The 25,737-nt window shown below is 48.1% G+C and overlaps 1 protein-coding gene across 2 annotated transcripts in view; it reads right to left on the bottom strand.

Annotated features, from left to right (window-relative positions):
* Positions 1–1,846: 1,846 nt before the first annotated feature.
* The window catches only part of CLPB (ClpB family mitochondrial disaggregase), a 151,893-nt gene continuing 128,002 nt past the window's right edge, over positions 1,847–25,737 (bottom strand). For both annotated transcript variants that reach the window (XM_002754832.6, XM_009007492.5), the window contains 9 exons: positions 19,585–19,662; positions 18,282–18,337; positions 13,354–13,398; positions 12,847–13,008; positions 6,648–6,804; positions 5,759–5,832; positions 5,464–5,583; positions 5,161–5,265; positions 1,847–4,792 (listed from right to left, as the gene is read on the bottom strand). In XM_002754832.6, coding sequence (XP_002754878.1) covers positions 4,544–4,792; positions 5,161–5,265; positions 5,464–5,583; positions 5,759–5,832; positions 6,648–6,804; positions 12,847–13,008; positions 13,354–13,398; positions 18,282–18,337; positions 19,585–19,662 — 1,046 coding nt within the window. In that variant the 3' untranslated portion in view covers positions 1,847–4,543. The remainder of the gene's footprint in view (positions 4,793–5,160; positions 5,266–5,463; positions 5,584–5,758; positions 5,833–6,647; positions 6,805–12,846; positions 13,009–13,353; positions 13,399–18,281; positions 18,338–19,584; positions 19,663–25,737) is intronic.

Below are 25,737 nucleotides of genomic sequence, written 5' to 3'. Positions count from 1 at the left end.
AACAAAAAATTAGGTGGGAGTGGTGGCGCATGCCAATAGTCCCAGCTACTTGGAGGCTGAGGCATGAGAACCACTTGAACCAGAGGTGGAAGTTGCAGTGAGCCGACATGGCAAAACCACACTCCAGCCTGGGTTACAGAGCAAGACTCTGTTTAAAAAAAAAAAAGAAATCTGGGTCTTACCTTGCTGCATTTTCTCAGAGCTCCAATCCTGGTGGGTCCCACTGCCTGGCCACAATGATATGACAAATAGAAACGTGAGGAGAAAACAAACAATACTTTTCTGTTCCAGGGCCAAGTGAGATCTGTGCTTGCTGCAGATCCCATCCACACACCCAAATATTCCTGGAGCATTTGTCATGTGCGAGCACTGTGGCAGGTTCTATGAATGGCTGAACAGTTGGGTATCCACCCTCTTCGAGCTTACATTCTAGTGATGAAGACTTAGAACAGGTAGCACAGTGAGCTGAGCATTGCCTAGGATGCTGTGGAAAAGATATGGGCCATCACCACCTAGGAGGTCTGGCAGAGAATCTCTGGAAGAAGTGGTTCTTAATTGGTTTCCTTAGACTAAGGTTCTACCCTGTCTCCTTATTCTATTCTTAAGAAGGTGGCTATTTGGTTTTCTTGTATAAAAGTGATCTGATTAAAGAGAAAAAAAATAATAAAAAAAACCAAAATAATAAAAAAAAAGAAAAACAATAAAAAAAAAAAAAGGAAAAAAAAAGTGATCTGATTTTGAGTTATCTGCCTAGTGTTCCTGGCCACAGTTAACTGAACCAACAGACTGAGAGCCGGGCATAAGACATCTATCGAGTAGGAATACTGCACACAGGATGGTCACTGGCTGACTTAACTAGAGCCTCTATGGGATGTCTGAACATCAAAAAGAAAGAAAGGAGCAGAAACAGAGATAGCAGAAGAAAAAGCAGAAAAGAATAGTAAGTTTATACAAATGGCAGTCACAAACCCTAGAGTATTAGATTAAAACCATATCTAAACTCATGGTTTTTATTTATTTTTAAAAATATGAGACAGGGTCTTGCTCTGTCACTCAGGCTGCAGTGCAGTGGTACAATCACAGCTCATTACAGCCTTGACATCCTGAACTCAAGCAATCCTCCTGCCTCAGCCTCCTAAGTAGCTAGGACTACAGAAATGTGCCGCCATGCCTGGCTACATTTTTTTTTTTTTTAAGTTTTGGAGGATGAGGTCTTGGAATGATGCCCAGGCTGGTCTTGAACTCCTGGGCTCAAGTGATCCTCCCACCTTGGCCTCCCAAAATGCTGAGATTATAGTCATGAGCCACTGTACCTGGCTCATGGTTTTTAATAACATACAGATGGATAGAATAATAAATTCAGGTATATGTATTTGCATGTTTTAACATACATACATATATGTTTTCCAGCTTTGTGGGTTGAAATGGTCTATAAGCAATGACACTCCAGCAATGAGACTCTAGCCAGGAATATATACTGTGTCCAGATCTTGGTTTCCAGACTTTGTTTTAAATGGTACCAAGAAACTACTTGGTTTCTAAGTTCCTTTTTTCTCGAATAAAAGGAACTGGGAGCTTCTTAGAGAAATGACAGATATCAGGGCTGAGACAGGGAAAAGAGGAGTAAGCCTGAAACATCTTGTGGTGCCAGAAAATGCTTGAAAAGTGATGGGGCAATGTTGAAACAACACAGGTGCCAATGAGTACTCATTACTGAATGAGTTCTCACTGGCCAAATCTGAGCCGATTTGAGCAACAAAATAAACTATGTTAGCATTAGATTATAACCTGTAGAATAAAACAGGTACCATTCATTCATACTGATATAAATTATCAAATAAATAAATGAGGAGAAGGGACAGCTCTTCTTTATAGTGGAATACCAATTAATAAATACAGGTAAAATAAGGAAATAAAGTCACCATTAGGCAAGCGCAACATCAATATCTGTGATAAGCAAGAATCATTGATGACGGAAACGAAAATCAGCAGGCAAAATTTTAACGATAAATGAGACATTCACACAGCTTCAAAGTATCTCCCCAGAAGATTCTTATTAATTTCAAAGAGAAAATTCCTAATTTTACAGTGGAGAAACCTGGCACATACCACCTTAGCCATGTGATCAAAATTACCACCACCTAGGCTGGGCATGGTGGCTTACACCTGTAATCCCAGCACTTTGGGAGGCAAAGGTGGGTGGATCACCTGAGGTCAGGAGTTAGAGACCAGCCTGGCCAACATGGCTAAACCCTGTCTCTATTACAAATACAAAAATTAGCTGGGTGTGGTGGTGGGCACCTGTAATCCCAGCTACTCAGCAGGCTGAGGCAGGAGAATCACTTGAACCCTGGAGGTGGCGGTTGCAGTGAGCTGAGATTGCACCACTGCACTCCAGCCTGGGCAACAGAGTGGGATTCCGTCTCAAAACCCCAAAACAAACAAAAAGTTACCACCACCCTTTCCTGGGAGGCACTACGAAGGGCACAATATCACTTCTGCGGTTGTCTTGCCAAAAATGCAGACCCTCAATTACATCATGTAAAAACATTAGACAAACTCAAATTGGGGAATATTCTATGAAGTAACTGGCCTGGACTCTTCCAAAGTGGCAAGGTCATAAAAGACAAAGTAAAATGGAGAAACTGTCACAGGCTGACAGATGAAGGAAACACAACAACGAAATGCAATGTGGGATCCTGGACCAGAAAAAGGACATCAAGGGGAAAACTGGCAAAATTTGAATGTCCATAGATTAGTTAGTAGTAGTTTATCAATGTTAACTTCCTGGTTTTGGTTTTTGAGAAGGAGTCTCACTTTGTCGCCCAGGCTGGAGTGCAGTGGCGTGATCTAGCTCACTGCAATCTCCAACTCCCAGGTTCAAGTGATTCTCCCGCCTCAGCCTCCTGAGTAGCTGGAGTTACAGGCACCCACCAACATGCCCGGCTAATTTTTGTATTTTTAGTAGAGACAGGGTTTCACCATGTTGGCCAGGCTGGTCTCGAACTCCTGATATCAGGTGATCCACCGGCCTCGGCGTCTTAAAGTGCTGGGATTACAGGGATAAGCCATCACACACGGCAATTTCCTGGTTTTGATAAGCTATAGTATGGCTTTGTAAGAGGTTACCATTGGGAGAAGCTAGATGAAAAGTACATGGGAATTTTCTACTATTTCTGCTACTTTCTGTAAGTCTAAAATTATTTCTAAACAAAAAGTAAAAAAACAATGAAAAGAAAAGCAGTCACTGAGGTAGGGAGCAACAGGCCCTCAGGGGTAGACAGTGATCCAAGCATCTTCTGGAGCCCACACCCTGGATTCTGACTGCCTCATATCCATCATACCATTAGGACATGCTTCCATTACCTATGAGAGTTTGATTCCTGGCCCCATTCTCTGCTTCCTAAAAGAGACTAGCTAAGGACACACTTCCTGAGGATTCCACAAAGGGCCTGCAGCGGGAAGGTGGATGGAGTGCTTATCAGCGGTGCTTACTGCAGATGGTGCCCAAGGATGCACCAAGCCTTACTGTGCCTGGCTAAGGTGGGCTTGAAACATTGGCTGGTCTGTGAAATGCCCCTGGGGGATGGTGTCCAGACCCTCTGCTTAGTGACTAACATGCAGACTGAATAAACTGCATGTTTATTCCAGGCTCATTTAGAAAAGCAGTACAGACAGGGCTGAGGACAACTCCATGGCCACATGGGCAGAGGTTAAACCTATGGTCTCTCTCCCTACAGCTTCCTAATGTCTGCGATGTTAGTCTTTTGAAGGAGGCCCTGCAGAGCTGAGCTTCCTTGGTTATCTGGGACTGCTGCTCAGTTTGAGTAGGTGAGGGTAATGAACCAGTCAGGCCTCCTCCTAGAGGTGTCCAACACTGGCCTAGTCCCCAAGGCTGAAGAAACATGGTCTGGCCTGACCCCAGGACATGGGGTGGGGAGGAACAGTGGGCATAATACAGTAGTGCAAACAGGCAAGGTTCTATGGGTCCCTTCCCTTAGAATTTTAGGGTATGGAACGAGGAGGCTACAGACTAAATTGCAGACCCATCTGCACCTGGGCCTCCGAACTCTTCCTCCACTACCAGTGAAGCCATTCTGGGGACTGAGTTGCATGAGGGCTGCCAGAGGGTGGCAGTTCACAGTCTGGTCCCTGTCTTCTTCCAGCCAGCTGTGTTTTTAGCTGCCATACTTCTGAGCTTCCTGGGAACATGAGAGAGTCCAGCAACTATGGGGGATGGGGAGCATTCTGAAGGAAATAAGGGACCTCCCTCTCCCCCTTGCCTTGAAGGGGTGAAAGGCAGCTCCTCTCCTGAAGGCTTGTTAGCAGGTTATGGGCCCAAAACAAAGGGGCCAGAGTAGGGCAAAATTCCTCCTTCAGGTTTTGGGACTGAGGAAGGGTCTTCAGGGGCTGTGAGGAGGTAAGCAGGCCTTAGGCTGGGTAAAGATGGGAAAGGCATGAGGGGAAGATAGGTGAGTCACCATGCCACAGCCGAGGGGCTTTTATTGGATGGTGAGGGTGCATATAGGTAGGCAGGTGGCTGCTAGATGATGTTGCACACCTTTTCAGGGTGCAGTGGTGCCCGGATGTCCAGTTTGCGAGTCTTGCTGTCCTTGTCGATGATCTCCAGCCGCAGCTTGGGGAGGCGCTTCTCGGCCTGGGGTGAGGGCAGTTCTGGGCTCTTGAGTAGCTGCTTGTCTGAGTCCTCCACTGTGATGCGCAGAGTGCAGCCCCCTGGTAGCAGGTCCTGCTCATAGGCTGCTGCCAGCTGGTTTACCACACGGCGCTCTACCTGCGAGTGGGGAGGTGAAGTGGTGGTAACCACTGCAGCCTGGACCCAGCCTGGAGGCTGGCCTCCATCACTTACTGCTAGGGCAACTCAGAGACCTCCTTTGGGCCTGAGACTCAGTTTTCTCATTTGCCAACAGGTGCTAATAACAGCTAGCGTGCAGGACTGTGCTGTTTCTGAGGCTCCCAGCCCAGTCCCACAGTCCTAGGGGGGTTCATATTTGGCTACCCTCCAGCAGGGGTTTTACTTGGTGATCATGTGTTTATGGTTATGAATGGGCACCGCTCAAACTGAGGGAGGCAGACTGGGTCTGGGGGGCCCAGGGAAGGGGGCTGTGGAGGCGCCTCATTTCTCAGGCTCCTTGTGCTCACCTCATGTTTGATGGAGCGGGCGCCATAGTGCACGTTGTAGCCATCGACCAGCACGTCTGCCACCTCGCGGTCCCAGAGCAGCGTAATGTTGTGTCTTTGCTTGGCCTGAGTTGGGTCAGATAATAGCGTGCCTGCATGTGGCCCACTGCTTTCCACCTCTTGCCACTCTGACCTGAGGCCAGGGCCACTGGCCCCATGCCACTGTGCTCTACCCTCTGTGTGTATGTGGGTGCCCCCAGTCCAGTGTTGCAGATTTCCAGTGGCTGGCTATCCTGCCCCCACCCATGGGTAGTCCCCTCTTACTCTCTTGGCCCAGAAGTTTAGTTCCTTGTTGACGAGTTGGATGAGCTCTGAGTGGCAGAAGGGGAGGAAGTAGACGATCTCATTGATTCGTCCCAGAAACTCATCCCTCCGGAAGTGAGCCTGCATAACCAGGTTAGGGGTGGGATAAGCTCAGTGACCCAGAGGGGTTAGGAAAATTACCAGACACAGGGGGACGACTGGGGAAATTATGGGACTTCCAGATCTTTAGGATGGCTAAGATCACCCTCCCGCAACCTTAGGCTCCAGCAGGGAAGTGCCAAGAAAGACCTCTTACTTTCAGGATAGGGCGAATCACATTCTCCTTGAAGTTCTTTGAGATGGTGATCTTGTCACTTATCTGGACATCTCCTGTGGAAATGGAATCATAAACTGCTTACTACCCACACTCAGGGACCTGTGGGGCTGTGCCTGCCCATTGGCCTGCCCATGGAAAGCACCCTAGTCCTGCCTGCCTGTATGGTCATGGCCAGAGTCACAGGCTCTCTGGGATTCAGCCTGGTCTTCTCTGACCAGGCACTTTCTGAGGCCCTTGCAGCTCTCCTATGTACAAAGCCTCTGGTTCCTTAGGGTGAGAGTTGTGTGAAGGAGGGAGAGGAGAGGAGAGGAAGCGTCAGGATTAAGACCTGAGTCCTGACTTGGAGAAAGGGGCCTGCAGGGCTTGATCTTGAATGGAAAAGGTGACAGACACGACTTCCTGCTGGATGTGCTCATTTTTTTCAGCACTCTCGAGGGCCCACCTACGCAGGAAGCTGCCCTGGGTGAACAAGGCTGTGTCCACTGCCATGGAGTTTTTGATCTGGTGTTCCCTCCTTGCACCAAAGCATCTCTATCTATTGCGTGTGCGTCTCTCCTCAGTCCCCTAAGACCCTGGGCAGCTTCTGGCCTCCCACCCTGGTGTAGCTCTGTCCATTCATGCCTGGATCCCTCTTATCACCCAACAGACTTGAGGCTTTCTTAAAGAAGTAGGGGCACTGTCTCTTTTGTCTGTTTCTCCCTCAACCTCCACTACTTGGTGTCTTGCCTGGTGTCTGCTCAGTGTCAGCTAGGGACAGAGCTGCCCACTAGCACCTGTACCTGGGCCCATGGCCCCAGTCCCATCCTTCCCTAGGAGATAGGCTGGTGGCCCGGCCACCGGCCCAGACTGCTCAGGTCAGCCACCATACCCAGGTTTTCGGCAATACGGTTACGGCTCATCTCTAAAGCTTCCTGCCTCAGCTGCAGCGCGTGCTGTGCGATCTCATCGCTGGCCACATTGGAGGTCATGATGAAGATGGCGTCCTTGCAATCAATGGTCTTCCCTTTTCCATCTGTCAGTCGGCCCTGGGAAGGGAAGGGAAAGATATAGTCAGGAAGCTGTGAGCCTGGGTAGGCCTCAGTACTCTCAGTTCTCACCTCCTTCAGGAGGCCTCTACAGAGCCGTTTCCCTCCAGCCCCGGCGGTCAGCTGCTCCCTCCTCTTGGTTCTCTAAGCACTGGACTAGCCCCTTGGCTGCTGTGCTTGCTGCCCTGGGCTGCTACTGTCTAACTGCTGAGTGCCTCCAGGTAAGGCTGCACTTACTCTCTGGTATCTCTTGGGGAACCCCACTATCCTTGGCATCCAGAAGTCAGAGTTAAACATCCATTTGTGCAACCAACACATTTTTTGGAGGCCCATTCTGGGCCAGGCTCTGTGGTGGGGGTACTGGGGTCTCAATAAGCCTTCAACTTAGGCTCTATTCGCCCAGTATAGAGAAGCAGTGAGATACAGGAAACAAGCAATAACCTTCCAATATTAAGTATAATGATAAAGGGAAGCACAGGATGCTGTAGGAATTCAGAGGAGGGTGCTTTACAGAGCTACTGTGAGGAACAGATGTGGTTATCTGCAAAATTCTTAGTAAACCATGCTGTAAGAATGTTCAGAGCTATTATTACTGTAGTAGATGATATATAATGAATTGAAACAGGACAATCTCTTATCTTTGGAGCTGCCATCTGGCCTAACAGAGGATAAAAAATGAGGTTGCTTCTTTAACCACTTTGGGTGTTTCCTTGGAATCCTCAGCTCTTTCTAGAAGGGATACAGGAGATATCTAAACAGGAGAAAGATGCACCAAAGAGAGAAAAGGAGCAAATAGCAGAGGGCAGAGACAGAAGATCGATAAAAGTACAGCGTTCTGGGGACAATCAGTTGAAGGGTACAGAGCCCCTCTCACTCAGTGAACCTCAAGGGCATGATCGTACAATAGCACTTTATATCATTGATAACAAAAGCAATGATCAGGAACTCCTTGAGAGCAAGTGACAGAGTGACAATGCTGAACACAGACAGGGACTTCTACTTTCATCACAGATGCTCTGCTTAGTGCTTTGTGTGTACAATTCCACTCCTTTCTAGGTAAGTGGCTCCCTGATGGCAGAGGCTGGGTCTTGTTCATCACTGTGTCCCAGAACAGTGTCTGATATAGAGTAGGTGATTGACACCTGCTTGCTGGAGGCCGGAATCTTCACATCCACCCTTGGAGGTAGGTGCAGTTAGGACCCCTAGAAAAAAGCTGAGGCTCAGATAGGTTCAGTACTTGTTTGAGGTTTCACAGCTAGGATATAGTAGAGGTGAGACTTGAATTGTCTGACCTCAGAGTCCATGCCCTTCCCTCTGCACCAGGCTACAGAGGTCACACCAATGGTGCTGGATGAATGAGGCCTCATGCTATTTTCTTTCCTTCAACAGAAATTCTCAGAATTTTGCCCAATTCAGTTTGTATCCTTTGATCTTCACTGGAGAGATGCAATTGGGACAGATGCTAGGGAGGAGATCTGCCTGAGATTTCTTCTGGGGAGCAGAGAAAGCACAGCTCCTGCCAAGCCAGAAACCACTGCTCTGGGGATACATCACTGACCTCAGCCTGTTGGCTTCTGCCTGAGCCAGGGATGCTGGCCCTGCCTGAGCTTCAGGGTCAGCCCTTGCTTCTAAAGCCAGTGTTATGGTAAACCCAGTCTTGCCCTTTAGGAGCAAAGGAGAAAGGACTGTGCATCAACTGAGCACTTACTGCATCCTGGGTGTGCTTTCCAGCCTTGCTTTCCACTGACAGGCCTCTGAGAAACTGTTAATTCCCAAGGGGCCTGGTGATCCACGTCCTGGAGCTGGTCACTCTGTGGTCCCTGCCTTGAGGCAGGAAGAGGGGAAACAAGGGTGCAAGTGGATGTCCTTGAGCTTTTACCAGCAGCTTTTCACTCTCATCCTCTGCTTATGGGTTCTAATCCAACAGAATCCACTGAAGGCAGTTCTAGTTTTAGGCACCAGGGGTGTGTGTGTGAGAGACATGTCCAACATGTATGACACTGTAACGCATATGACAGTGTGTGTGTGTTCCATACTCACTTTGCAGAGCTTATCCCCAAGGACTGAGTTCACACATTGCTATACTGGCCAGAACAATAACCCAGCAGCAATTTCATTCTAAGAGATCAAAGCTCTGCTCATAACTGGGCCTGAGGATGGGTCCCAGGTGGGTGAGGGGAGCAGGTGCAGTGCACAACTGACCCAAAGGGTGATTTTCAGTGCTCATGTCTCCTTCCCCTCAGTTTCCTTGGCAATAAAGATGTATCCCAAAGAGGGAGCTGTCTGTGCCTCACCTCCCTCTAACAACCAAAGCATGCACATCCTGGGTGGGGCCTGAATGCTTACCCCTGGGTTACAGGGCTGCTCTGCCACTATCTCACATATGAATCCTTGATGGGAGGAGTGGGGGCTGGGCTCTCTGGGGACTAGTCTTTTCCTGGGACTTCTGCCCTGGGGTCACCTGTAAGTGGCCAGCATTAGTCCTGCTTTGATGAGAGCAATAGGATTCTTGCTTTTCTGGGCCCAGGCTTGGGAAAACTAGACTGGGTGGGGATGAGGGTGCTTCCCTCACAGCTCCAGCCTAAATTAGGTGCCCCTATAAGTGCTGCTCGTCCCTAGTACAACACCGACCACAGTGGACTGAACTGCTTTTTAGAGGCCCATCTCCCACTCATTAGTCATAGTGAGGCCAGGGCTGCGTCTCTTTTGTCAGTGTCCCCCTGCCCCACACAGTGCCTCATGAATAAACAAATGAGCCACATTCTTTCGGTTTGCTCCTTTTTGTTTTTGAGATAGGGTCTGGCTCTGTTGCCCAGGCTGGAGCACAGTGGTGCAATCTCTGCTCACTGCAACCTCCGCTTCTGAGGCTCAAGCCATCCTCCCACCTCAGCCTCCTGAGTAGTGAGGACTACAGGCACATGCCACTATACCCAGCTGGTTTTTGTATTTTTTGTAGAGACAAGGTTTCACCATGTTGCCCAAGCTGGTCTCGAACCCCTGAGCTCAAGTGATCTGCCTGCTTTGGCCTTCCAGAGTGCTGGGATTATAGGTGTGACCCACCATGCCTGGCTTGGTTTGCTTCCTACCTAGTGAGTCTGTTTTGACTCTTCCCTGATATGTCCCAAGGCTCTGTGTGTAGTCCTCTTTTCTCCGCACATTATACACTCCCTGGGTTAGAGACCCCATCTATTCCTGCGGCTTCTGTTAACCTCTCTGGGCTGAAGGATTCCTGGACTACTATTTTCAGTCAGACCTTTCCCAAACTCCGGACCCATGAAACTGATGAACGGCCTCTTGGCCATCTCCACATGGATGTCCCTCAGGCATCTCACCTTCAACATTTCCATATCCCAGTGTCTCACCTTCCTCGCCAATCTGCTGCTTCCCACTGAGTTCCCCACCTCAGCTGATGGCCACAGCAGCCAACTGGCCACCATTGGCTCCTCCTTCTCTCCTCAGTCAACCTTCTAGTAAGCTTCTCCAGCCCATGGTCTTCCCAGCTCTAGCTTAGGCTCCCCAGCAGTCTCCTTGTTGGATGAGAACTCTCCCTTCTCATCCATTCTCTATACAGCTGCCCACAGCATCTCTGTAAAGTGAAAATCTGACTGTTTCTTTCTTGCTTAAAGTCTTTCAAACACTCGTTACTCTCTACTAGAGAAATTCACACTTCTGTGCCTGGCATTTTAACTGCGCCCTGTCTACCTTACCTACCTCCTCTCTACCACTCTGTCCTTGCTTTCCTTCTGCAATTGAGTAGTACTGACCAGCTGCAGCTCCCTGAGCATGCCAGGCTGCTTCACGCCCTGCGCTTCTGCACATTAGCTTCCTACTGCCAGCCCCTCCACTCTGCTCACTTAGTACTTACTAGCCCTTTGAAGGTTTGCTAAACTACTGCTGGATTAAATAAGTCAATACATTTCCCCTGACTTTGTGGGATCTGGGAATGGTTCAAGTGAACACGACAAGCACCTGTTCTCAAAGAGCATAAATCTAAGTGAACCTAGATGGCAGCTTTGCTCAATGGAACCAAGAGCATTAGAAACCATAGTAGGCTGGGGCTGGGGAGAGGGGTGACAACAGCTGCAGGAAGGAATTCCTATCAACCCCTAAAAGGCAGTCAGTAGAGTGGAGTGGTGGAGTAGGGGAGAGAGGGCTTACATGCAGGGCTGCTTCTACTTCAGTCAGCAGTTGCCTTCCGTCTTTCTCGGCCAAGAATGCCATCAGAGGTACCTCTCCAGGGATGCCAGAGATCAAACAGGCTGCGATGCTCACCCTCCCTGAGCTGTCCTGTCCTGTCCCTTGAGTGCCTCACTGAGATTGACCAGGCTCTTTTGGCCCTAGCAGCATGGCAGTCATTCAAGCTGCAGGATCTAGAACTGGGTTGCCTGGGTTTGAATCCTTGATTCTCTCTTCCCAGCTGCATGATCACAGGCGAATTACTTAATCTTACTTGGCTTCAGTTTTCACCTCTGTTCAATGGAGGCTCTAATAATAACTACCTTTGGAGGGTTGTTTAAAGGGTTGAACTGATACACTTAAACCTCTTAAAACTGTGAATGGCACATAAAATGCAAAATGCCAGCTACTACCATGTCTCCTTTCCACCTGTCTACCAGGCAGAGAGCTCCCAGAGGACATGTTTGGGTCTGGCCATAACTGTGCACTTGAATCCCACCAAGAGGCTGGAAAGGAGGCCTCCGCGTACACAGTACACATGTGAGTAACTGAGTCTGTGACCTCTGAAGGACTGGCCTCTTCTTCCTCAGCAGGAGGTTTGTGGGAGGGAGCAGCTGAAGAGCTAGGAAGATACCAATGAATTGGGCAGGGGCAAGGAGGCTAGGCCAGGTGGGAAAGGCAGTGAGCAGCTGGTAGGAGATCTGGATCTAGGTCTTCCTGGCTTGGTACCTGATGTGCTGTTCAGTCTGGAGGAGTCTCCTCCCTGTGTTCCTGTGACATGGGAAGTAAACCACCTTCCCATTTTCCCAGGGCTGCAGGAGGCTAGGTAGAAAGGTGAGCTGGACTCATGGCCTGGTGCTGGCTAATATAGCCCCTGCACGGAAGAACAGAGGCCTCAGCCCTGGTTCAGTCCTTGGCTCCTCATGCTCTTTTGATGGAGCAGGGCCCTGGAAAGGTGGAAGTCATCTTTTCCACGATCATACGCAATCCCTTGCCTGGCTGAAGGTAAATAGTGGTATGGGGGAGAACTGGGGCTCTGGAATCAGACATATCTGCAGCCCAATCTTGGCTCTTTACACAGCAGCTCTGGCCTTAGGCACATCTTTTATAACCTTTCTGAACCTCAGTTTCTTCATCTGTAAAAAAATGAGACAATTTCTACCTTGCCTGGTAGGAATTTTTCTACCTACCTGTGAGGATTAGTGATAATGTCTATAAAGTCTTTAGTACAGGTCTAGTACATAGAAGGTACTGGACAGAAGTGTGTTCCTCTCTCCATTCAGAACGTACCATTACCAGCAGGGGAACTGGACTGTCTGTGAGAATCCTCAGATTCTCAGAAGAGAAAGGCCCATGAACCAGAATATCAGCATCTTACCATTAAAAGCAACAATGTTAGCATTTTAAAGAACTGCAGGAGACAGCGTTTGGTACAGAGGGAGGAGCAAAAGCTGTCTGAGGCAGAAGGATTCTTGGGGCTTCTCTGATTTACCCTCCTTGTTTGTCACATGAGGTCTCTGATGCCTAGAGATGGGCAGTGACTTGCCAAGGCCACAAAACCAGTCAGGAGCAGAGCTGGAACAAAAAATTCATGTCTCTCTCATGGCACCTCTGCCATACCATGTCTCTCTAGAAGGTGGCCTGAGCAGCCACACAATTTCAACTCTTAGGCAGGGCTGGTCCTCCCTCGAGTGCCCTGGTGAAGAGGGGCTAAGCTGCATCTGCTGGATGAATGAACGTATGCATGTGGGAGCAGGAAGCCAAGGAAAGACCAGCTAGCCTCTGGGCCCTTGCTTTCTGCTGTTCACAGCCCCCCCATATCTCCAGGTGTCCCCCTACTCCATCCTGGCCTAAGGCGACTCTCACCTCATCAAACAGCTGCAGCATGATGGTGAGCACATCTGGATGGGCCTTGTCTACTTCATCAAAGAGCACCACAGCATTGGGGCACTGCCTCAACTTCTTGGTCAGCTGGCCACCCTCCTCATGGCCGACGTAGCCTGGTGGGGACCCGATAAACTTGGCCACCTGGTGGAAGGAAGGAAACATGCTAGGAAGGCCTTTCTGTGCAAGTTTTCAACATGGGGCATGCATGGGAAGATGACTTTATACACGGTTAAGATTGCCTGTCTCAACAAAGACAATTGGCTATCCCTCTCCTGGTGTGGCAGATAGATAGATCTTCTCAATGTTTATTCTTTAGAGCAAATCCTACGTGAAACAGATTGGTGACCCTGCTGCACACCTGTGCTCCCAATGACAAATCCCAAGGCTGCTGGAATGATCTGAGGCCCAAAGGCCCAAATGACAAGTCATGAAATACCCAGGCAGTCGTGCTGACAAACCATGCTTCAACCAAGGACTGTCATTCACCTCATGTCGCTCCTGGAACTCGGACATGTCCAGCCTGATGAAGCCCTGTGTGGAAACAAGCAAGCACCAAGTCCGTTTGGAGGCAGAAGAGTGAAGAGAAGGGTTAGGGAGGAGAGCACCTCAACTATCCCCAAGGCTTTCAGACCACACCAACATAAGATCTTCTATCTCACGCTCAAGAGATTTTTTTTTCTTCTGGCTTCCTGTCTCCTTTTCTGTGCACTCACTTCCCACGAGTCCCTCATTCTCTTCCCTAAAACATCCAAATCATGTGCCTGACCTTCTAAATCTGACTCGGGGTGTCTTCTTTCTGCTAGGTCTCTCCTGGTCTGATTACCACATCATCCACCCACCCATCCTTCCATTCCACATTTCCTGAGGGCACCTGTGTGTGCTGGACACCGGAGTTACAACAGGGAACAAGTCTTGGTATCTGTCCTTAAGGAATGCCCCATGGAGTGGGGCAGACATGGACAAAGTTAGTCACGATCGGTGTGGATTGTGATGTGAGGGAGACAGAAACACTCAGATGGCTCCAGAATGCCCCTCAACTCTGCAAGTCTGTGTGATGCCCCATCTCTCTGATTTACTTTTCTTCAAAATGAATATATTTTAAAATTTATTTATATTTTTTCATTTCATTCAAAAAATATCCATAACATGGCTTTACAGCCCTTCTCTCTTCACCACTGGGTGTAGGGGTGATTTCCGAGAAAGTGGCCCCATGGGTGAGGACCATGGTTAGCCCCTGGGGAAGAGAACAGCTTGCAGTGTGCGACCTGAAGAGTTAACATAGGCAGAGTGCCCGCTGGTTTTCAAGAAGCACTAACTGATTAGGGAGCTATAAAGGCATCCACAGGTGCCCTGTCTAGCCACAGCCAGACCAGAATTCCCCACAGTCCCCCGGGCTCCTCTCCTACTGGCACATGCTTCCATCTAAGAGACAGCATTCACTGAATCCTTCTTCTCTGAGAGCTGGCGATGATGAGGTGCCAAGATCCTCAGCGGGAGGTAGCTATTCTGAAATCCAGGGCCATATTCTAGCTTGGCCACTGGTCAGAAATTCACACCGTGATGCATTTTTAATTATTTCTCTGTCCTGTCACTCTATAGCTGAGACACAGGGTAGCAAGAAGAACCTTGGGCTGGGAGCCAGGGGACTCGGCTTCCAGTCTTAGTTCTGTCTGCCTGTGTAACCTTGGACATGCTGCCTCCCCTTTTTGAGCTGTCGTTTTGTTCTGCATTACACAAGGCTCTTGGCTCCTCTCCCTGCCTCATCAGGGGTCTGGGGACCTAATCCAAGAGGTGGGACAGGGCTTAGAGAAGTTATTAAGGCCACATGGGGGAAAGCACTGCTATCAGCACATGGGGCATGAGTCAGCAAGCATTTCCAGAGGATCCCTAGGCCACTCAGCCGAGAGATCTGCAGGTTTCAGGAAGGGTGGGAGGATGGTCATGGGGAAGCTGGGAGACAGCAATGGCCTGAAAGCCACAAGATGGGTCGGTCTCTAATTAATAACGGCTGATATTTACAGGGTATTTACTATGTGCCTAGCAATGTTAAGCAAGTTTATATAAAGGGCTTAAAACATGTACAAGTCTATAAGGTAAGCACTACAATCACCTCCACTTTACCGATGAGAAAACTAAGTCAGAGATTAAAGTAACTTGCTCAAGGTCCCCCGTGCTTGGCAATCTGGCTCCAAGTCTGTGCTCTTAGCCATCATGCTATCCTGCCTCATAGTTTCCCTTCTGCCAATCAGCTGGGTTCTTGACAGTCTTTGCCTGAAGGGTTCTGAGCTTTGTGTCCAGATGCCAGTGAATGTCTGAGGACACAGGGAGCATAGACTCTCAAGCTTACTTATGTCAAGTGACCTGGATTCTCACCCTAGTTCTTCTAATGATTTGCTATGTAATTTCGAGCAAGTTTGTAGGCTTGATTTTCTGAGCCACAATCATCATTTTGCTTCACATGATCTTACCTTGGGCTTATCAACAAAGTGAGGCAAGAACAATAAGAGTAACATCCAATACGTACTGACTGCTTACCATGTGCCAAGAATGGCGTTTACTATTTTACATCACTATCGCATTTAACCTTCCTAACAGTCCAGTGAGACAGCACCATTATGGAACCCAGAAAGCGGATATAAACAGAGGTCCTGGCCAACTCCACATAGCACGGTACAGTTGGGATTTGAACCCAGGCAGCTGGACTCAGATACTTGCTCTTTATCCTTCATCATACTGCCACTATAACTAAGTCTTCTGGGCTCCATCACCCTACCTGATGATGATATCACAGAACACCATTAAGGTTCCTTCTCAAGGCTTATTAGCTCCAGTAATGAAAGTTAACAGGGCCACTCAATTTGGGAGAAATAGTCACAGATCTGATAAAGAAATCATATAAATGTACGAAGAATGCCTTGTGAAGCAGCAAGATCTGGAGTTGTCAGTGTCTCTTTACAAATGAAGAAACTAGGGATCAGAGAGCCTAGTTATTCATGTCACCAGACTCCAGGCCAGTGCTCATTTCATTTCGTCAGCCATCTTGGGAGGCAAATTAAAGGGAGCTTCTGTTTGATAAAAGTCTACTTTACAGTGGGCTCTGTGAATGACACTTTCCACGTATCACTCTTTGGGTCCTGGGTACACAGGTTGCAGAGCTTAAAGTCCAGGGCTCTCTTGGATTTTGAAGGCAGGTCTCAAACATGCCCGTCACCTGTCATGTGGCTATAAAGTGTCTATGCTAAACATAGATTCTGTAATGAGCTGACCCACAGGGCTAGTACAGGTAGGAGTTTTATAGAAGCACCACCTATGATTTAAAAATAAAATACATGGTTGTGTTTACAGGGCTTCTCATGCCTCTCATCTTCCAATGTGTAATGGGGACACACTGGGACATTTCCAATCTAGCTTCCTAGAGCACTGAGAACAGTATCACAGTGGGGAGTTGAGAGACTAGATTCTGGTTTTATTTCTTCCCCTAAAAGGTGAGCTTGCTGTAGGGCCTCAGTTTTCTCATCTGAAAAGTGGGTCTAATTTAGCATCCATGCTATCTTCCTCATAGGATCAAACAGGAGAATAGATGCGGTGGTGTTGTGGTAAGTAGGAAATGATGAATAAATTCAAGTCAAGGATTAGGCACTTGCTGTCTGCTAGATCCTGAGCTAGATGTGATTCCTATGATCTCACTTGATGTTCACCATAACCTAAGATACAGGACTAGAGGGCTTTCACCTTGAGGCAAGAGGGCTGAAACTTCAAGGGGTAAAGTTTACCTGCCTAGGGCCAGTAGAAACTAGAAGAACTAGAACCTGAGGCAAAGAATGATTGCTCCAGAGCTCTGTCTACCACAGTGCGCTGCCTCCAAGGGATGATGGTGTTACTTCCTTCTGAGTGAGGCATGCACTGAAGGATGCCAACCTCATCCTGCACTGGGGTCAATCTGGCTCCCATTTAGATGTGCCAACTAAAAAATTACTTGCATTATTAGTCTTTTAACAAGCCCCTTCTCCTTTCTACACCGGCAAGTCAGTAGATACTTTCCTTTTACTTCCACTGTGTATGAAGACATATGAAGACAGCTTGGATAAGGAGATTATAATTTGTAATTAAATATTAACCTTTCTGACAGTATTAAAATTAAACCACTCAGAATTCTTCATCCCTAATCAGGTGGTTCCTGCCCGTAAACTGCATCTTCCCTAATAGTCCTGCTAGTTTATGGCCCTTTCCAGAGTGCTAATTGTTTCAATCGCTGCCAACCTGATGAATTGACTTAAAAATGCTATTTCGGTTGGAGCACATTAGCATGCTCTGCGCTGCTTCTTGCTTGCCTGCTTGTCAAGTGGGTCTGTTCCAGGTTTGATGGAGGCAGAGCACAGCTACTGGCAGAGCCGGGGGAGTTAAGAGCCTTTAGCCATTTATGAAGCAGAAAGGGGCTCAGGAGGACCCAATCTGAGATACCTTGTTTCTGTGGCTGCCAGTGGGGCAGGCAGCCTAGAAAGAGAACAGGAGTCCAAGACTCTGTGCTGCTGGGGCCACTTGGCTGGCAGAGGCCTAAGCAACTCCTCATTGCCTTGGCCGGGGAGGCTTTCCTTAGACAGGCAAGAGTATCCAGGGTCTCGGGCGGTCTCCTGCCCTGGATACTGGGAAGGCTGGTAGGAGAATGTTTGGCTTTCAGTGAAATGTTTCTCCACTCTCTGAGAGTGCCAATCAAAAGCACTTTCTCTCTGCATGAAAGCATTTCCTGTCTGCCTAGAAAGTTAAACTGAGCAGGCCTTGGAAAGCCTGAGAGTGAACAAATAGGAGATGGGGATGGCCCTCTCCTGTGGAGAATCCAGGGCTCTGAGCCATGGAGGAAGGGGGACTATATGCACCCCAGGCTCAAGACACAGGAAACCATGTCTAAAAGCTCATGCAGGATAGTGAGAAGCAACAAGGCATCCTCTTATTCCTACTTGTTTTCTCCTACAGCCCCCAAGACTCACAGTAGCACAACCCTGACTGCACTGAACACTAATGGTGTCTTTCTAAGTCTGTTTCCCTCTCCAACCTGAGCTCCTTGGAGCAGGTAGAGTGTCTTATCAAATGCTATATTAGCAGCATCCAGTACAAAACCTGGCACAGCACAGATGCTTGAAAATGTTGCACGCTGGATCTCACTTTGTTCCCTCAAGAGTCAGGCAGGGGAAGGATTATTATTCCTATTTTACAGATGAAGAAACTGAGGCACAAAAGTGCCCAAATCTCTGGAGCAATTGGTGGCCAAGTTGGGGCCAGAGCTGAAATCTGCTTCCTGGGTCAGGGACCATCTTTTTGATTCCCTATTGCTGAATTCAGAGAGTCAGACATTTTGGGATAGCAGAAGAGGTGACATCTCTATGATCTGCAGATCAGACCTTGGTCCCAGTCCTTACCTTTTTAGCATCTTTGTGCATATATTTGGCTGTCTGCTTGGCTAGCTCTGTTTTTCCTAGTAAGAAAGAAGGGAGAGGTGTTGGGTTAGAACCAGGTGACTATCCGCTGGAGTGAAAGAATACTAGAAATGCATGGACACTAGAAAAAAATATATTCTATGGATGAGAATGTTGAGGTGCAGAAAGTTATCAATGACTCTCCCACAATCATTTAGGGAGTTAATGGTGCAGCTGGGACCAGAATCTAAGTGTGCACTGCATCTTAATTTTTCTGGGATGGAGATTGAGGCCTTTTCTCTGTAGCACCATCCTAAGAGTGAGAGGCTGACTTTATAATCCAGAACCAGCTTGCCTTTTAAAGCCCAATTTAAACCTCACGTCTCCTAGGCATACCCGGACTGCCTGGCTCACTGCCATGTATCCCTCTCAATGTCCACATTCTTGCCAGGCCCTGGAACCACATGCCAGAGAGATGCTGGGAGGGGCTGACGAATACTTTTCACTGTGGCTTCACAGTCCTTTGTAAAATAGAGAAGGAATGACAATGCTGAAGTGGGGGCTTTGAAGGGCCATTTGGTGTAATGGTAACCTTTGGAAGTCCCTGACTAGTATAAAAGTCAAGTTCTGTAGCATCATGGTCAGGTTGGTGGTAGCCTCTTGGGGGCCTACATCTGAGGGAAAGGCCCATGAAGATGTTGGGAAGGGAAGAGGAGGCAATTAAAGCATGAAATTTCCCATCAAGACCATGGTGGGAGGTAGTAGTGAAGGTATGTGGGGGGTCTGTCAGGGCAGAGAATGAGGGTTTAAGAATGCCTCAGATAATCCAGCCTAACTGGCTAGAAAAATACTCAACCCATCTTACTGCAACCAAGTTTTCTATGCACCTGGCACTGTGCTGATCATCAGGGGCCTTCTTTAGCTTTTACAGCTAGGCTGTACTTAACATGGTTGGTGTGCTGGGCAGAGGAGATGGTTCAACTGTTCTCAAAGGGGAGGCTCTGTGGATGTAAAGTGGCTGGACCAGGGTTAATGGGCCCTGAAGGGCCTGGTTCTCCAAGTGAATCAGTCTTAGCACCACAGCTTCCAGAGGGAGGGACATAATTCCAGCTCTTCATAACCTGACAGATGGTAACAGAGTCCTCTTTCTTGGTGGCTCTGTAATTTGGAGGCTGTTGTTTTTAGAGGTGGAAGTGGACCTAGAGGTAGACCTGCTGACCCTGGCCCACAGCAGCTGGGGCTGTCAGGCTTGGGCCGGGCACTACTCTACCTCTCCATCCCCACTGGCTGATCTGCTCCCAATTACCTATTCCAGATGATCCCAAGAAGAGGAAGACCAGAGGGTGTTCTTCATCATACCAGCCATTCTCCTTCCTCCGGATCGCTACGTCCAAACATACAAGACGGGGGGGATAGGGAGGGAGGCAGATAAATCAATGACACAAAAGGCAGGATAATTATCACTAAGTATACAATATGTTTTACTGCTCTGCGCCCACTCAAAGTCCTCAGTACCATTAGTGCTGCCTAATCTGATTAGCTGGCAAGGCCCCTAGAGACACCTAATCAGGTTAGAATGGATTTGGAAAGCTGCCCAGAGCAGATTTCGGATAAAGTTTTCCAGGATGAGCACTCAGCGTTGCCAGGGAAACTGAAAGGCGGGTGGATGGTGAATGGAGGTGAAGGGGGTGGGGGACTGGTGAAGGAGAATTTGAGAGGAACTTCAGCTTTCACTGGTTACTCATCTACTCATCACTAGTGAGACTACAGGCCACCTCCTATGCAAATGGAAGAGGCAGAAGCCCATGGCAGGCCCTTGGGGATGTGGGGTGTGAGCCCTGGACTCCTATCTGGGTAAACTAAGGTCTCGTCCACCGTCTGGGTCAGGAAGTAGAAACGCAGCCAAATGCATTTTCTGGAAGCCAATCAAACGCAAGGTGGAGCTTGGGGCATGGAAGGGGTAAGCCACATGGTTACCAGAGATGCTAACCATAGCCTCCAGTGGCAGAGGGAGTGGGGAGCGTGGGGAGTAGGACAGATCTGTACCAGTTTCCTTGGAGGCTCAACTCTGCTAGAGCAAGATGACCTCCTCTGCAAGAGGAAGTATGTAATCAAGGGCTATGCATTCAAGCTGAGGAAACTAAGTGCTTAACTATGGAGTAGGAGAATCAGGCTCAGAAACATTGCCCAAGTATAAGAGTGGGGGTGGAGCGAGGCAGAACTGCAAGAAGAATCATGCACTGAACATGCTGCACGCTAGGCACACCCTAGGCACAATGGGAAAATTCACCAACAATGTATCTATTCAAGACCCGCACAAATACCCTCAGAGGAAAGTATTATTTTCAACCCATTATACTGAGCACAAAACTGAGGCAACAGATAGAGACTTGCCCAAGTCATACAACTAGTAGGTGGCAGAGTTGCTTCTCTCTCTAAACCCATCTTTTTTTTTTTTTTTTTTTAAAAAGTAACATAAGGCTGCTCAAAAAAGTATCAATTTGGGTTGCACTGATGGAAACAGGGCAGTCAGGAGCAGGAAAGAGACATGAGCACTATGTAATGTCAAGGTCATTCTGCAGATGGAGCAGGATGTCTGATCTGCTTTGCAGAATGTCAGGGAGTAGATTAGCCAAAGGATAGATGTCAGAGGACAAGGCCTGGAACAGTAGTCAATGGAGAAAGATCTGACAGTGTTTGGGATGTGTCTGCCAGTCTTCAGTTACCAAGATCCAAACTACTATCCTGTGTGGTTGGATTGCAAAGAAGTGACTGCAGAGGTCTGGGAAGGATCTCTGGAAGAGGCAGGACTGGTGATGGATCATGGAGGATGGGCTGGACTTGAAGAGGCAAAGGTGGCCAGCATGACAGAGGTGCAGAGACAGGAATGACCATGAGCAGAGGTGGGGTGGGGTCAGGCTGTGAAGGTCTGGAATACCTGTTTTAAGAGTTCAGCTTCATGTCTTTGGTCTTTCTCATCTCAATCTCTAATGTTCCTACCTACAATACGACTTTCTGTCTACTTCTGGCCTCAGTAGAAACAGATGGAAGCTATGCAAATTCACAGACATCAGATTAGCCACTTCTGCCTGCCTAGAAAATGCTCCCTGAGAATCCTGAAAGAGTCCTGAGAAAAAGCTCTGTACAACCTCTCTCCTGGGAAAGAATCCAGATTTTCTCTAAACTAACTGGCCTAGGATCTCTGGAAGGGCTGGCTATAAGGGGAACCTGCAGACCTCATAGGTACCCTAATGCTGGGAATGAAGAGGGACAAGTGCAAGCTTGGCTAAGTGGGGAGTCCCCGGTGTCCGACAGAAACAGCGAGCTGAGTGTGGGTATCTGAGGAAGTGAAGACATTAAAATGGTAAAGGCTAGACTTGTGAATACTATGTATGGACATGTCTATATGTGTTTTGGTGCAGGGATGAGAGGTGTCACCTGAAAGGAGCCACATTCTTCTAAAAGTTGGCTAAATTGAGACTCTAGGTTGGAAACAAGTTGAGCATGAACTGAGTTCAAGCTTTGTGGCATATTTGAGGAGGCAGATGTACCCAGACATCCCCCTACAAGGGTTCTCTGGGGTATCATGTACCTGGGGTTCTTATCTTGCCTTTTCTTTTAAGGTAGCATCCTAGCCCACAGAGAGCTGCACGCTGCCAGGCTGCGCAGTACGAAAACACCATGGAGAATGAGGAATTGAATTATGCCTGGGGCCATTGTTCCCCTTTCTTTTCTAAGAATGCACCTGGGAGAGAGCTCTTTATAATGCCAGGCAGACTTCACTGCACAGCTGTCCCTGGTCAATTCTGCTCGACCTAGGGCATGAGTCTGAGGTGAGCTTGATGTGGGTCCCCTGTGAAACAGGCGAAATGCCAACCATTAAACAATTACAACTCTGGATATTTCTAATAATATCTGAAGAGAAAAACGACCAAGCAGATGGAGTCCGACAGAATGAAAAACGGTGGCAGCTAGGAAGGACAGGAGAAGGCGGGCTCCAGTGTGTGTGGTTGACAGGGTGGCTGAGGACCAAGGCTATGAGCCTTGAAGATGCCGTCAGGCCAGAGTAGAAGCTGGGACAGACTGGATGGGCCCATGTGGGATGTGGCCATAGGTGCTGTTGCTCTCATTGTGGCCAGCAAATGTATTTATGGTAGACTCTGTAACACTTCATAGTCTATAAAGTAGTTCTGTAGACATAATTTCATTTCAGCCTTGTCATGGCTTTATAAGGTAAGCAGAGCAGGTGACGTGATTTTCATTTTATAGGTGAAGAAACACACAAACAGAAGTTAGATAACCTGCTCAAGGTTACAGAGGGAAGAAACAAAGACCCTGGGCTTTACCCTCCTCTCTGGCTGATCCTGAACCTGTGCTGTACTATGAGAGCTTGGACGAAGGTTGGCTCTCCTCCTCTGGCTTTCTGCTGCCACGGTACCTTTTCATACCCTGACTCCCTGAAAACGTTCTCTGTAGTCTTCCAGTCTGGCCTGCTCAGCCATTCAGCACATGGCCTCAGGAGCCCTTGTCCCCTGACCCTGTCCTGGTCACTGCTCTTGGGCTAGAGATAGTATCAGGGGCTTCTGCACAGGCAGCCTGGCTCCCTTCCCTGGCCAGTCCCATCGCCACAGGCTCCAGCCAGGATGCTCTGCCTTCTAGCACATAGCGCCAGTGCCCACCTGGCTTGTGTTCTGCCTTCTCTTAGCCATGCTTGTCACTATTGGACCATCTGAAAACTCACCTGCAACAGCTCTTTTTGATTAATTCCACCACACCACATCTAGCCATTTAGTTGCAGGTCTGTATTCTCTGGCATGCATTTATCTACAGGGTGGCATAGTGGAGAGGGCAGGAGTTATACGATCTGATGCAGAGTCCCGCCTTTGTCACTTACCAGTAGACTGACTTTAAATAAAACACTCATTCCCGGCTGGGTGTGGTGGCTCACACCTGTAATCCTAGTACTTTGGGAGGCCAAGGCGGGCAGAACACGAGGTCAGGAGTTCGAGATTGGCCTGGCTAACATGGTGAAACCCTGTCTTTACTAAAAATACAAGAAAAAATGAGCCGGGTATGGTGGTGCATGCCTGTAATCCCAGCTTCTTGAGGGGTAGAGGCAGAAGAATTGGTTGAAGCCAGGAGGAGGAGGTTGCAGTGAGCTGAGATCACACCACTGCACTCCAGCCTAGGAGACAGAGCAAGACTCTGTCTCAGAGAAGAAAAAAACAAACAAACCAAAACCAAACCAAACACTGACTCCTTTGGAGCCTCAGTTTCTTCATCTATAAAATGGGAACAGTCACATATGCTGTGTCAGCCCCACATGCAGATCAAACAAGTTAATGGTGATGAAAGCAATTTGTAAGTGGCAACAAGTGGGATAACAATAAGAGTAAAAATAATGGTAGTCATAGCAGCAGCAATGGCAGTTACCATAGCTTTGGTATTTTACAGTAATTCTTTCATCCTTTTAATAATCCTGAGAAGTAGGTGTTATCTCCATTTTACACAGAACACCGAGGCTCAGAGAGGGGCAGTATAAGGTGTTTCATCTACCTGTGCCCTTGTATCTAGGGGAGAGGGTGTGCCTCCAATCTGACTGTATTCCATGTGAGCAGGTGCTAGGTGTCCTGGGTGTCCTATTTTCTGAGGGACCCCTGAGACTAATCCAACACTGGTTTAATATTTGCTGACTAAATGAATTATTGGTCTTTCTAAAATTGCAAGGGGGAAAGAACAGATACCTCAACTCTCATCTTACAGAGGAGAAGAGTAAGGCCTAGACTTGAGTCTCTTAGTGCTCCAGGTGGTTACTACCACCCTTGGGTGAAAAAGGCTTCCACTTTCTTCTAAATCCCTCTCCAGGAAGCCTTATGCATTTGTTTAGCAAACAAGCTCTGTGCTAGGTGCAGGGACACCCACAAAGAGGCCTCAAACAAGGTGCTTGCCATAGAGGTAAATGCTGCTATGAAAACTGTGGGCTCTAAATGGGATGGGTGCACAGAGGGAAGTATGGGAAGAGCCATTTGTGCCAGTCTGACATTCGTACTTGAAGGGTGAGAGGGAGATTGCCAGCCAGCTGCAGGTTATGGCAGGACATTCCAGGAAGAAGGCCCTAGTGTGTGCCAAAAAGGCAAGAGTGGCCTCCTCCTTCCACCCCAAGTCTTTGTTTCTGTACAGCTCAAGGTTCTGGGGCAGTCTGGGTAGGCTCACTCACCTTTCTTGATAGGTGCCAGGTATATAATGCGGGAGGTTTTTTATAACCTAATCTGGAACATGTTTGTCACAAGTCTTTGGCATCTCCTAGGGGAACTAGTCCTTCAGAGGGACTCTCATAGTTGAGAGTCATACAAATGTTTATCAGCAGTTTCCTGATGACTGCTTGTAGGTTCAAGGAACATGGTAAGTACTCGACAGGTGCCTACTGAGTGGAGACTGGTGCCTAGGGTTTGGTGGATCATGAAAAAGCAGCTCTCTACTTAGTCCTTAGTAAGGATTATTCTTTCTGCAGGCAAACTATTGCTGCCAAGGGGTTAACATCTTAAAAATACAATGAGTAGCTTGTGACAAGACCACACACACACACACACACACACACACACACACACACACACATACGGGAGTAGGGACTGCCTGAGAGAAGAGCAGTGCCCTCTTCCAGAAAGAGGCTGAGATGAGAATCTGTGTTGGGGGGAGTGGCGGAATGTCACAGTGGGTTCAGGCTTCATTCACTGAGTTCAACAACTTTTTATATCCCTGTGTGCCCAACCCTAGAGAAAAAGAGCTGGTGTGCAGTAGTTCTGGACTTTTGGAGGGAGAAAGACATACAAACATAGTAGATACCACGTGATAAAGGTGTTCCCAGGAATCCCAGGGAAAGGCCCTAAACCCAGGAGGACTGAGGAGGGCAACCTGCAGAAGGCCTAGGTCTTTCCTTTCCATTTTTTTTTTTTTGAGATGGAGTCTCACTCTGTTGCCCATGCTGGAGTGCAGTGGCATGATCTCAGCTCACTGCAACCTCTGCCTCCTGGGTTCAAGTGATTCCCCTGCCTCAAGGGATTCAAATGATTCTCCTGCCTCAGCCTCCCAAGTAGCTGGGACTACAGGCACATGCCACCTACTCTTTATATTTTTATTATATATTAGCCAGGCCTAATCTTTATATTTTTAGTATAGATGGGGTGTCACCATATTGGCCAGGCTGGTCTCAAACACTTGACCTGACCTTGTGATCCGCCCACCTCAGCCTTGCAAAGTGCTGGGATTACAGGTGTGAGCCACTGCACCTGGCCGGTCTTTTCTTTTTTAAATGGGTACATGTAGGTGTACGTATTTGTGGGGTACATGAGATATTCTGATACAGGCATACAATCCGAAATAATCACATCAAGGTAAATAAGGCATCCATCACCTCAGGCATTTATTATTTCTTTGTGTTTCAAACATTCCAATTAAACTC

Source organism: Callithrix jacchus, chromosome 10 (genome assembly GCF_049354715.1).
Source record: "Callithrix jacchus isolate 240 chromosome 10, calJac240_pri, whole genome shotgun sequence".
NCBI lineage: Eukaryota > Metazoa > Chordata > Mammalia > Primates > Cebidae > Callithrix > Callithrix jacchus.
Note: the sequence above shows the minus strand (reverse complement) of the source record. Positions and strands in the feature narration are given on the sequence as shown.